Genomic DNA, 13,313 nt, shown 5'->3' on the forward strand with positions numbered 1-13,313 from the left:
AAACTCTTCATTTTGTTCCCTGTCAAACCTCTTCACTCATCATTCAAGAGACCATACCTTTTGTGAAACTTCCTTATATTGGTCCCAAGCAGAATAAGTGGTTCAAACTCTACTTACCCTAGTAAATTTTCATTATTTTGTGCATCTGCCTTTTCCATTAGGCTGTGCTACATCTTACTCATCATTATACCCTAAGTAACTAGCAGTAACTGACACCTGCCCAATAAAGATTTGTTAAATCAATGTTAGGTATTTTTGTTTATCTATTTAATTAGTCATAATTGATAATTAAAGGTAATAAGAGCCTCAGTGGTTCATTTTCTTATTGGTTTATAACTTTTCCAGTGCAATAAAAACTATGAATTCTAACTATTTCAATTCTTTTAATTACTATGACCTCTTAACAGGATCACATATATTGTAGATCTACTTTAAAATTTCAAAATGCAATTTAAAACAATTTATTTTCATTTAATTTGTAAATTTATTGCAACTTCTTTAAACTTTTGGATTAAAATTTATTTTAGGATCATAATTATTATTCATATCTTAAGAGAGTTCACTGAATGTCTACACACTACCAAGCACTATCTTTAGTCATAATGGCCAACTACATGAGTGAAAATAAATATTGATCCAGTGATTTTAAAAAACCAATAATGCTTTGTTTTGCTACCATGAGGAGTTTGTGAAAAGCTAATGCATATCATCAGATTTTATGTGTGGAAATATTTTTATATCTATTCTGAATATACTAGTAGGTTAGCTTAACTTGTACACATGCATTACAGTACATACTTTCATTTTAGTCACTTGGAAAGAAAACTGAAAAAGTAAACAGCATGCAATGTAGCATGTAAGTGATTTTTACAATAAAAGTTTTAGAATATGCTAGGCCAGTGACGGCGAACCTTTTGAGCTCGGCGTGTCAGCATTTTGAAAACCCTAACTTAACTCTGGTGCCGTGTCACATACAGAAATTTTTTGATATTTGCAACCATAGTAAAACAAAGACTTATATTTTTGATATTTATTTTATATATTTAAATGCCATTTAACAAAGAAAAATCAACCAAAAAAATGAGTTTGCGTGTCAGAGGTGTCAGAGGTTTGCGTGTCATAGGTTCGCCATCACTGTGCTAGGCTCTCAAAAAACATATCTAAACACCTAAATATATTATATATTAAGTGCTACTATAAGATAAGTTAGAGATGACTGTGTAAAGATATAAAATGCACAGTTCTGGTACCTTTATGATGAGGGGCGGATTACTGTTTAAGACTTTTGCGAGGCATTCATCTGACTCTTCTACAAATGGTGGTTGAACAGGGAACAGATGAGCCTATCAAACATAATCAAAAGGACTATGAAAGTGAGTATTTTCATGGCTTTATTATAGTCAATAAGTACTAACTGATATTAGTTATAAAAAGAGACCAAATTAACATTTTTACTGTTCCAAAAAAAATATGTTGTATTAAAGTTATATATACCCAAACATACTACTTTCTAAAATGTTACCCTTCCAATTTTATTCGATTTCTGGTTTCAAATAATGAAACAAATTTTAGAAGCAAAGATTCTTTGAAGCCACTAAAGAATATAAACCTACAGAGATGGTAAAATGAAACCGAAACACTCATTTTCCAAGACAAACACTTGGATGATAAAGACAATGTAAATCCCATCCATTTAAAAACATTTCTTCAGCCCTGGCTGGGTGGCTTGGTTGTTGGAGCATAGTCCCATACACTAGAGGAGTTAAATTCCCAGTCAGGGCACATGCCTATGTTGCAGGTTCAACCCCTGGTCAGGGCAGGTACAAAAGGAAACTGATCGATTTTTCTCTTTCACATCAATGTTTCTCTCTCTCTCCCTTCCTCTCTCTCTAAAAATCAATAAAAACATATCCTTGGATGAGGATTAAAATCCTATTTAATAAAAGGGTAATATGCAAATTGTCCCCTCACCCACAGTTCCACCGGAGTTCAACCTGGGGGCGGGGCCGGCCCACCAACTGCCTGGGGCCCCTGCCCCAGACCAGTCCGTCCCTGATCGCCCACACATCCTGATTGGGGGTGGAGCCGGCTGGGCAACCTCCCATGTCCCCTCCCCCTGGCTGGCCCCACGAATTCGTGCACTGGGCCTCTAGTTATATATATAAACAAACATTTCTTCAATATAGTTTTTTTATACATCCTTGTCAGTGTTGTTATCTCTTGTCATTTTTTAAAATATTTTTTTAGCCCTAACCGGTTTGGCTCAGTGGATAGAGCGTTGGCCTGCGGAGTGAAAGGTCCCAGGTTCAATTCCGGTCAAGGGCATGTACCTTGGTTGCGAGCACATCCCCAGTAGGGGATGTGCAGGAGGCAGCTGATCGATGTTTCTCTCTCATTGATGTTTCTAACTCTCTATCCCTCTCCCTTCCTCTCTGTAAAAAATCAATAAAATATATTTTAATATATATATATATCTTTTTTTAATTGATTTTAGAGAGAAAGGAAGGGAGAGAGATAGAAACATCAATGAGAGAAACACCCATGAGCTGCCTCCTGCACACCCGCTACTGGGGATCAAGCCTGCAACCAAGGCATGTGCCCTGACTGGGAATCGGTCTGATGACTTCCTGGTTCATGTGCCAGCGCTCACCACTGAGCCACACCCACTGGGCTTCAACATACATTTTTAAAGTTTCATTCAAAGAAGAAATATTTTATTGCCTTATATTTAAATATTTTAGTACTATCTCTATCAATAGCACATAGAAATATTTTAAAATTCAGGCCCCTCTAGTATGTACTCAACAGAGAAATGAAAACCTTCAGAAGAGAAGTCAATTGTAGGTAAAGCATAGTAAACAGATACCATTAGACGTCCATTCAATTTAGTTTCCAATAATTAAGAATACCAACATTGTTCCTCATTATATAACTAGTAGCCCGATGCACGAAATTCGTGCATGGGGGGTGGGGGGTCCCTCAGCCTGTCCTACAATGATGCCAGCATCCCTCGGCCGCGGACTCCGGCCTGAGGCCCCTGCCCTCCTCTCCCTCCTCGCATCCGAGGCGCAGACTCTGGCCCGAGGCCCCTCGCCGCCCCTCCTTCAGCACGCACTCCAGCCGAGGCCCCTCGCCTCCCCTCCCTCCAGCCAGCTGGGGCGCGGACTCTGGCCGAGGCCCCTGCTCTCCCCTCTCTTCACCCAGCCAAGCACACATGTTCAGCTTTAGAAGTTATTTACTTACTGATGATTAGTAAATAACTTCTAAAGCTGAACACGCAGCCGCAAGCCCAGAATTCCTCGCCAGGGACTCCGGCCCCAGGCCCCTCCCCTCCCTCCTTCAGCGTGGACTCTGGGCTGGTGTCGCAGTGAGCCCAGCAACCCTCACCGTGGACTCCGGCCCAAGGCCCCTGCCCTCCCTTTCCTCCACGCACCCGGGGACCAGACCTTGGGCTCATGTTGCGGTGAGCCCAGCATCCCTCACTGCAGACTCTGGCCTGAGGCCCCTGCCTTCCCCTCCCTCCGCCCGGCTCACGTTGCCGGGGCAACGCCGCCAGCATTCCGCCCCAGCCACTATGGGCGCCACTATCTTTGTCTCGGGGTGATGGTTAACGAAAGTCTCGGGAGCCCGCAAGCGTGGCTACGGCCTTGCCTCCTGGGGCCGACGAAAGTCCCAGGAGCCTGCGGCCACGGCCGCCGTCACCTGGGGCCCTTGACACCTGCATATCCAAATTAACTGCCATCTTTGTCGGATAATTTGCATAGTCACTCGGATTGGCTGGTGGGTGTGGCTGGTGGACGTGGCTTTCAGCGTATCGGAGGGATGGCTAATTTGCATGTTTGTCTATTATTATATAGGATAACAACAGCCCTAACTGGCTTGGCTCAGTGGATAGAGCATCGGCCCAAGGACTGAAAGGTTTCCAGGGTTCGATTCCAGTTAAAGGCACATACTTCAGTTGCAGGCTCGATCCCCATGTGGGAGGCAACCAATCAATGTGTTCCTCTCACTCTCTCTCTCCCTCCCTTCTACTCTGTCTAAAAATCAATGGAAAAAATATCCTCGGATGAGAATTAACAAAAAACAACAACAACAACAACAAAGTAAATAATGGTTAATAAATGATGCATCCCTAGTGAAGTCTCAGTAAAGAGACCAAAACCCCATTTACCAAAATGGCTTTGGGCATAACAGCATGCTGATCAGTGCTCTACTAAAAATAAATCTGTAGTACTCCAAAATACAAATGTACCAACAAAAAAATCAGTACTAACCTCTGTGGCATAGATTTTGAAGAGTATCCATGAGATATACCAAGTCATCAGAAGAAAGACTCCACATAACCAGACATGGTAGAGCAATGAGAGATTCAAGAGGCCACTCACAGTATCAAGAGGCCTATGAAATTGCCTATGAAAACAAAAATTACTATTTAATCCTATGGGGAAAAATACAGTCTAAGCATTTAACAGACTTGGGCTCAACACTGAGAAACAAATAAATCCTATTTGCAAATAGTAATGGTAATAAACTCCTCTCATTTTGTGCCCTATAGAATTTTTTCCCCAATACCTTCTAACAAAAAACATAAAGGGAGCCTAAAAGGAAGAGTAAACCTAAACTGGCACTCAGTTTCTTGTGTTCAAAATCTTCACTGCCACTTACTATGGAAAAAGAATAAGCCAAACCTATAAACCAACCCCTAGAGGTTGAGTAAAATTATATTATAGTTGCTTTCTAGTTTGATACTTAAAAATCATTCAACATAACTAGCACCTCTCCTGTATACCCTACAAACAGTTCCATCGTAGTTAAAAGCACATAGCACTATTAAAAATAACTCTTTACTTTTTAAAATATATTTTTATTGATTTCAGAGAGGATGGGAGAGGTAGAGAGAGAAACATCGACAAGAGAGAATCATTGATCAGCTGCCTCCTGTACACCTCCTACTGGGGATCAAGCCCACAACCCAGGCATGTGCTCTGACCAGGAATTGAACCGTAACCTCCTGGTTCGGAAGTCAACACTCAACCACTGAGCCACTCAGGCAGGGCACTACCTAGGAACTTTTAAACGTTAAAAATTGAAATCTACACGGTAGAAACCATAATATCTCATAAACACTCATATATGCCAATATTCCCACTCCCAAGAACTGATACTAGTGAAGACTATATATGACACAAAGTCTCACAGTAGAATAATAATTAAAAGAACATTAATGGAGAAATTTACATTTATCTGCAAAATAAGATTTTCCCTGGCCAGTGTTGTCAAATGGTCAGAGCATCGGCCTGAACACCAAAGGGTCTCAGGTTGAATTCCCAGTTGAAGGTACCTGGGTTGCAAGTTTAATCCTGGGCCCCAGTTTGAGTGTGTGCAGGAGGCAACCAATTGATGTTTCTCACATCAATGTTTCTCTCTGCATCTCTCTCCTCTCCCACTCCCTTGCACTCTCTCTAAAAATCAATGGAAAAAATATCCTTTGGGTGAGATTTATAAAAAATAAACAAAAATCAAGATGAAAGCTCTATTTGCCAAGTGCATGGGGAATAACTAGAACAATATACCTGATTGCCACTTATGATCTTCAACTGGTCACATGACCCTCCTCAATTTTGGTTCCTCCTAGGCAAAATTAGAATAATGCCACAGCATTATGACTGTCTAGCTCAACATAGCATAGAATGATCATTGAGGACAAAAAAGAAAAAAGGAGGCATACCACGCAACTCAAGAAGTCTACTTTTTTACAATATAAAAGCTGTTTCTAACAATAAATGAATTATTACTTCTGGGGACAGTAACTAGGTGACTGGAGAAAGGAGCAAAATAAATCATCTTCATTGCATGCCCTTTTTATATATCATTGAAATTTTAGACTATGTGAACTATGTGCATTCAAAAATGAACACAATTTTTGCCCTACCTGATTTGGCTCAGTGGATAGAGCATTGGCCTGTGGACTGAAGGGTCCCACGTTTGATTCCAGTCAAGGGCACATGCCTGGGTTGTAGGCTCGATCCCCAGTAGGGGGCATGCAGAAGGCAGCCAATCAATGATTCTCTCTCATCACTGATGTTTCTATCTCTCTCTCCCTTTCCCTTCCTCTCCGAAATCAATAAAAAAATTTTTAAAAAATGAACACAATTCTTAAAAATCTTAAAGGCTCAACCAATCAAAGCATGTGGAAAGAAGTAAACATCTAAAAAGATGAAAACGTCTAAAAAAGTTAAAATCAGACTTTTCATAGAGCACTTACTCATCTATCTGAAGGTTCATAGCAGTGCTAATCCAAGCTTTGGGAATATGGCCTGAGGGGGGGAAAGATACAAAGTTATGAACATAAAAAGTTATAAAAGCAAACCTTAATCATGTTTTGAAATATGAGGTTGATGAGATAGTCAAACAGACACCAAGACCTCAGTCTAAAGTCTAGTTTGTTTAAGAATGGGCAAGACAAAAGAATAATTTCTAAATATAGGCAGTTTTTGCTTTTCAATTCTGATATGTACATATTTCAATTACCAGGGTTTAGTTACTAACACCAGTCCTCCAACTGAATTCAAATTTCAGTTACCATAGTATATTAACTTCGAGCAACTCAATATAGTATTTCTAGCTTTTCAGTAACCAAATAAGTATGTAGATAACAGATGCATAGCAAGATCCATGACCAATCACATCTCTTCCTTCAAAGTCTATTGGTGATTGGTCGCTCACAAAAGTTATGCAGTTCAGGCACAGACAATGAAGCATGTAGTTGTGTTGCCTCCTTGTCTCCCACGGTAAACCCACATAACTTTTTACAAAAATGAATAACTGAAAAGAGGAAACTGGCCAAAAAAGACCAAAGTACAACAAAAAAATGGAAAGTGGTAGCACTAGAAATGAAGTTTGAAAGAAATAGCTGACCATGGGAATGCTGACATGGCTTTGTCAGACTAACATACAACTACAGGCATACCTCTGAGATATTGTGGTATTCCAGAGTATTGTATTTCAATAAAGCAAGTCATAATCTTGTTGCTAGTGAAGGGTTCTTGCCTTTAATTTGTAAAAAAAAATGCAACATCTGTGAAGTGCAATAATGTGAAGCACAGTAAAGCAAAGTATGCCTGTATGGGCAAACAGCTAGGCTGACTGTAGTAGGTTAATACAATGAAGTATTAACATTAGAATGACAATTTTCAAAGCTATGTAGAAAAATGGACTACATAAACTACAACTGAAAAAGGTAGACAACAAAATGGCCTTTTTCTGATCCTACTTTTTTCTATGGATATAAGTGTAATTATATCCATAGCACAGAAAAAATTAGTCTGAAAATAGTATTTTAGAAAGTTGGATTTTGTTTCTATTATGTGCTGCTACTGAGATTAATGTTTTCCATCTAACTTGTACTGTTCATTATATTGAAGCTGCTGTATTTTTATACGAAAATTCACTTTAATAAATTCTACAAGGTTCCCTTAGCAAGAGAATATTTTTATTGTATTAGTACCATTATAAACTTATAAAAAGCAATATGTTCTATATAAAGTAATGACCAAATCACATATATTTTCCTTTTTTAAAAAAAAACACCTTTTTTTATTGTGCTAAAAAACACATAACATAAAAAATTTACCATCTTAAACATTTTTAAGTGGGCAATGTGGATATAAGTGCCTTGTGCAACAGATCATTAGAGTTTTTTCATATTTCTACAGTATCTATACCCACTGAACATACCAACTTCTCCCCCTTTTCTCCCTCTCTTCAGTCTATGGCAACCAACATATCCTACTTTTAGTTTCTAAGAGTCTGGCTACTCTACATATCTCATATAAATGGAATCATACAGTATTTGCCTTTTTGTGACTGGCTTACTTCACACAGTATAATGTCCTCAAGATTCATCCATATTGTAGCATGTGACAGGATTTCCTTCTCTTTTAAGGTTGAATAATATTCCATTGTGTGTATATTCCACATTTTCTTTAACAATATTTTCCCTTAAGTAAATACTTTTTGACCATCTAAACAACGATTCAGTTGGGCTAGGCTAATCACACACATACAAATGTAGGAAACATATAAAAACAATCAAGAATGTCACTGACATTTTCTGAGCTATGAGCTAACACACTATCAAAAAGCATAAATTCTTACCAAGAAAATAATACACAATGCAGAAATTTCTAATCAAGAGCAGTGATTCCATACAACTGTGTTTAACTAGTAAGAGCAAAGATCTCCTAAAGCGCAAGAACTTGTATTGCTGTGGAAAAAGAAAAACAGAATCAAATAATACACCCAAACAGAGATGTGGTTCATTCTAAAGCAAGCACATAACTATAATAGTCCACACATAAACTATAATCATTGCATAAAAGACAAAGTTCATTCTAGAAGCAAATATCAACTATTTCTGATGTTATATCAAGTTTATCATTGATATAAAAGGCCAGAATTGAGAAAATTAACAATATCAAACTATGATTATACTAAGGAGTATGGAAACAAAGAAAGTAAAAAATCATCATCATCATCATCATAATAGCAGCTAACATTCTTTGGGCACTTACCATGAATCAGGTACTATTGTAAGCATTTTACATGTATTAATCCATTTAAACTTCACAAGAACCCTATGAAGGAGGTTCTATTATTATCCTCAAATTTGCAGATGAGAAAACCAGGAGGCACAGAAAGGTTAAGTAACTTAACCAATATTACCAACTAGCAAAAGGAAAATCGGAGATTTTTAATCCAGTAGGCTAGCTTCAGAGCCTGTAATCTTAAAGATGATGCATACTGCCTCTACACTAATTTTTTTAAATGTTATTTTCAGAAAAATAGGAGACAGTGGAGACGACACTAGCTTAAGAATCAGGAGACCTGAGTTATAATGCTCTCCCCTTTCGTACAACACTGAGCAGGAAAGCTGAACCAGCTCAATAGTTCCTTAGTGGGTACCTTCCAATTCTATCAATCTAAGAGAAAGTGATCAAATAAGAAAAAACATGAACTTTTCCTGAAAAAACAAAACAAAACACATATTTCTTATGAAACAAGAGTTGGCTGACAAGCAACACCCTCTCCTGTTCTTGGCCCTCAAACGCCAATGAAAAAAATATTTTAAAATTATTGGAAAGAATCTAAGGAAATCTAATGAGCAAAAGATGATCTTTCCAAATTCTGGTCTTCTTTTGTGCTTACTATAATCTTATACATATAAAGGAATATGTAAATTCTTTTGTGCTTATTATAATATTGGGGCCAATCCTTTTTTAAGGAATTTCAGAAGCTAAAGTACAATAAAATTTGTAGAACTTAGGTAGAAGTTATATCTTCCTACCATGTCTGCCAATTCCTATAGTATCTTACAAAAAGCAGCCCATGTGAATACTTAGCCACTAACTGTACAACTTCAAGTTACATTGGCTTATTCAAACATTTTCCAAGTGCAAGATATGTAATTGCACTATTCTGTGTTGGTGCTTTTTCCTCCCTTCCCCCCAAGCCCTCCCAACCAATAAAATTGGCATAGTTTTTGGACTATCCCTACTGTAGCTCTCACTTTAACCATTACTCACTGGGTACTGAGAGGCCAGGGAAGCAGGTTGACATTTCAGTAGATACGCTGAGAAGAGCTAATATACACTCTTCTTCCTCCCAAAATGAAGTGTTTTTCAATTCCCTATTGGGTTTCTTCTGTGGTTTGGCTATCAGCTACCCTTTACTGAATATTTACTATGTGCCAGGCTCTATCAATCTTATTTAATACTTTCAGTTTTGTTGGCCTAAAATTTCCAAGCCTGGTCTTGATGTGCATCCATTTCTTTGTCCTCTATTCCATGCTAATGTTCAACTTTTCCTTATCTATCATTAATGCACTGTTTTTAATAGTGTAGGCACATTTAAAGAAAAAAAATCTAATGAGCTAATGCAAATTGGCTAAAATTAATTTTTTAAAAAAGATCTAATTTTTTTATTATACATGATATAAAAGAACTTACTGAGTAATATGTACAATATAAACTATTTATGAAAACTCCACCCCACAAAATATGTTATCTATATAATAAAAGGGTAATATGCAAATTGACCCTAACAGCAGAATGACTGGGAATGACTGGTCACTATGACACACACTGACCACCAGGGGGCAGATGCTCAATGCAGGAGCTGCCCCCTGGTGGGCAGTGCGCTCCCACAGGAGGAGCTCTGCTCAGCCACAAGCCAGGCTGATGGCTGCCAGCAAAGCGGTGGTGGCAGGAGCCTCTCCTGCCTCCTCAGCAGTACTAAGGATGTCTGCTCCCTGCTGGCAAGTGGACATCCCCCGAAGGCTCCCGGGCTGCCAGAGGGATGTCTGACTGCCAGCTTGGGCCCGATCCCCCAGGGAGCGGGCCTAAGCCAGCAGGTGGACATCCTCCGAGGGGTCCCAGACTGCAAGAGGGCATAGGCCGGGCTGAGGGACCCCCCCCCCCAATGCACAAATTTTTGTGCACTGGGCCTCTAGTAGGTAAATATATGTACAAATATACAGTATAGGGTCTGGAAGAATATATATCCTAAACCAGTCACTACCTCTAAGGCAAAGATGGAAACTGGTCACAGAGGTCAAAGGAAACTTTCACTTTATCTATAGTACTTAAATAGTTTATAATAAAAAATGATACCACAATACTCTTGCGAAGTTGGCTGACAGGCAACACCCAAAATAAGGATGATGATGTTAATAATAACAACAATAATAGTGCTTGTTGCTGAAACCGGTTTGGCTCAGTGGATAGAGCGTCGGCCTTGCGGACTGAAAGGTCCCAGGTTCGATTCCGGTCAAGGGCATGTACCTGGGTTGCGGGCACATCCCCAGTGGGAGATGTGCAGGAGGCAGCTGATCGATGTTTCTCTCCCATCGATGTTTCTAACTATCTATCTCTCTCCCTTCCTCTCTGTAAAAAATCAATAAAATATATTTAAAAAAATAATAATAATAGTGCTTGTTATTGCTTATATTAAAAAAAAATGTGGCCCGCCCAGCAGGGTGTGGCTCAGCGGTTGAATGTTGACTCAGGAACCAAGAGGTCACTGGTTTGATTCCTAGTCAGGACATATGCCCAGATTGTGGGCTCGATCCCCAGTAGGGGGCATGCAGGAGGCAGCCAATCAATGATTCCCTCTCATCACTGATGTTTCTATCTTTCCCTCTCCCTTTCTCTCTGAAATCAATAAAAATAAAATAAAATAAAAAGTTTAGTTAAACCAAGAGTACCATAATCCACCACACTGTCCTACTTCATACTCTGAAGACACATTATTTGTTTACATATCCCTCTCTCAACTGACTGGGTTCTAGTGGGAAGAGGCTGGTTCTAATATGTTTGCTCCAAAGCCCAGTCCTCAGCCTGCCAGAGTGGGAATGAATCAAATAACAGCACAGTCAGGAAATCGTAGGAACAGGCTGGGAAGAGCCTTGATGCAACAGTGAGAAATTGCAAGAGATCGCTCTCTCACCTGCCAGAGGAGGTGGTTCCGAGTTCCAGAGACAGCTCCTCCCCAATTAGTAAACTTTTAAAAACCTAGCTGAAAGATAGTTTAAACTGTCCCACTCCAACCAATCAAAACTGCCATGCCTTATTGTGAAAAGAATTTGAGACAGTAACTGACATATTCTATACTTACTTGCACATCCTCAAGCTCATGAAGTTCTTAGGTTCAAAAAGAAGCTGGCAGTTGCACAGAGGAACTTTGCATGAATGTCATCCTCATCCTCCCCCATCCCTACTAGGTCACAGCAACTGCCTCTACCTAGCAGGGAGGGAAAGAGTGGAGCAAAGTGGAATTTTGAGAGTGGCAGCAGGAAAGGTGGCTACAGCTCTCAAACACATGCTAAAGTCTCATGAGAACAAATCTCCTCTCAAAATGGCATTGTGAAGATCTAAGTTTTAAGTCCTAAGTTTTGCTGATCAAATCTTGAATTAATCAGGTGAGGCCAATTATATACACATACACCAATGCAATTTTAACTCTGACATAAGGTAATGCTCAAATGATAGTTTACCTGTATGATGGGAAATGGAAGATAGTTCATGTTGTTAATAAAATACAGGAGGCTATAGCAATAGCCCATAAATGCTCCAGCCAGTAGGAAAAAAAGGTGATATTCGTTTAAGCAGGCTTGTGCAGCAGGGCCATCTAAGCTGAAGGGAAAAAGGTGAGTTATTAATTCAACAGTCAGGGACACATATCACTGTTTTAGGCTCAATATTTATTGAAAGCAACATTCTGACTTAATCACTTAAGAAATGCCCCAAATTCTAAAAAGATGGTTTGTTTTAGGTAAGTGTAGGCAAAAGATTAACAAAACCCCTTTAGTTAACTGTCTAGATCTATCCCATAGAAATCTGATAAGGGTAAGAATGTGTCTTGAGATATAAGCAATGCTACTTACAAACTGGAAAACTGCACCTGACTAAGTGGAACTATAAATAAACTATATACACCCAGATGCCACAACTCTGGCTTCTCTCTGTGTTGTCTCATAAACTGGGCAATCCCTCATAGGGACCCTTTTCACTGAAGAAAATGCATCACCATTAGGAAAAAAACTGCCTTATATGAGGGTAGCTGGGGCACAAAAGGAAATCAAGTATTCTGTAGTACTCATGAACATTGTTTTAAAGTCAGTGGAAAATAGGGAATTTAAGATTACTTCACTTAATCTTTTCTGATTTTTAAAGTCACGATATCAATTTGCAATTCTTATCAATGTTCAATGTTATGTGTTCAAGAACTGTATAAATTACAGTGAAAGCATTTTACTAGAGGGCTTAGTTAAAATTATTTTAGGATTTTTTCTTCATTTTTTCCACACTATCCTTCTTCCAACTCCCATGTCAATGCCACCTCCTTGGCTCCTCAGGAGAATGAAATGGAGGAACCATCAGTCTCTTCTTTCTCCAAACCCAAGAAAAAGAAATCTTTTTCCAAGGAGGAGCCGGTGAGCAGTGATCCTGAAGAAACAGCTGGCAGTGGAAGTCTTCCCAAAAGGAAGCAATCTTTCCCCGAAGAGGAACCAGTTAGTGACCCTACAGAGGCAGGTAACAGGACTGTGTCCAAGAAAAAGAGGACTTTCTATCCAAGGACCAGCCAGTCAGCAGTGGAGCTGAAGAAGCTGCTGGCAGGAAGAGCAGCAGTTCCAAGAAAAAATTCTAAACACATTTTCCTAGTAGGGTATTTCCCATCCCAACCCATCTCCAATACCTCAATAAAAACAAATTCAAAAGAAAAAAAATTGCCACCTTCTCTAAGAAGCTATGCCA

At 39.2% G+C, this 13,313-nt stretch overlaps 1 protein-coding gene across 12 annotated transcripts in view; it reads right to left on the bottom strand.

The window, feature by feature from the left end:
- The window catches only part of NDC1 (NDC1 transmembrane nucleoporin), a 51,007-nt gene that overhangs the window by 29,239 nt on the left and 8,455 nt on the right, over positions 1–13,313 (bottom strand). For 11 of the 12 annotated variants that reach the window (XM_023752788.1, XM_023752785.1, XM_014454617.2 and 8 more), the window contains 5 exons: positions 12,053–12,191; positions 8,158–8,266; positions 6,266–6,317; positions 4,275–4,410; positions 1,251–1,343 (listed from right to left, as the gene is read on the bottom strand). In XM_023752788.1, coding sequence (XP_023608556.1) covers positions 1,251–1,343; positions 4,275–4,410; positions 6,266–6,317; positions 8,158–8,266; positions 12,053–12,191 — 529 coding nt within the window. The remainder of the gene's footprint in view (positions 1–1,250; positions 1,344–4,274; positions 4,411–6,265; positions 6,318–8,157; positions 8,267–12,052; positions 12,192–13,313) is intronic. The other variant, XM_023752789.1, reaches the window with a different exon arrangement.

The sequence above is a fragment of the Myotis lucifugus genome, unplaced genomic scaffold (genome assembly GCF_000147115.1).
Source record: "Myotis lucifugus unplaced genomic scaffold, Myoluc2.0 scaffold_37, whole genome shotgun sequence".
In the NCBI taxonomy this organism is placed as follows: domain Eukaryota; kingdom Metazoa; phylum Chordata; class Mammalia; order Chiroptera; family Vespertilionidae; genus Myotis; species Myotis lucifugus.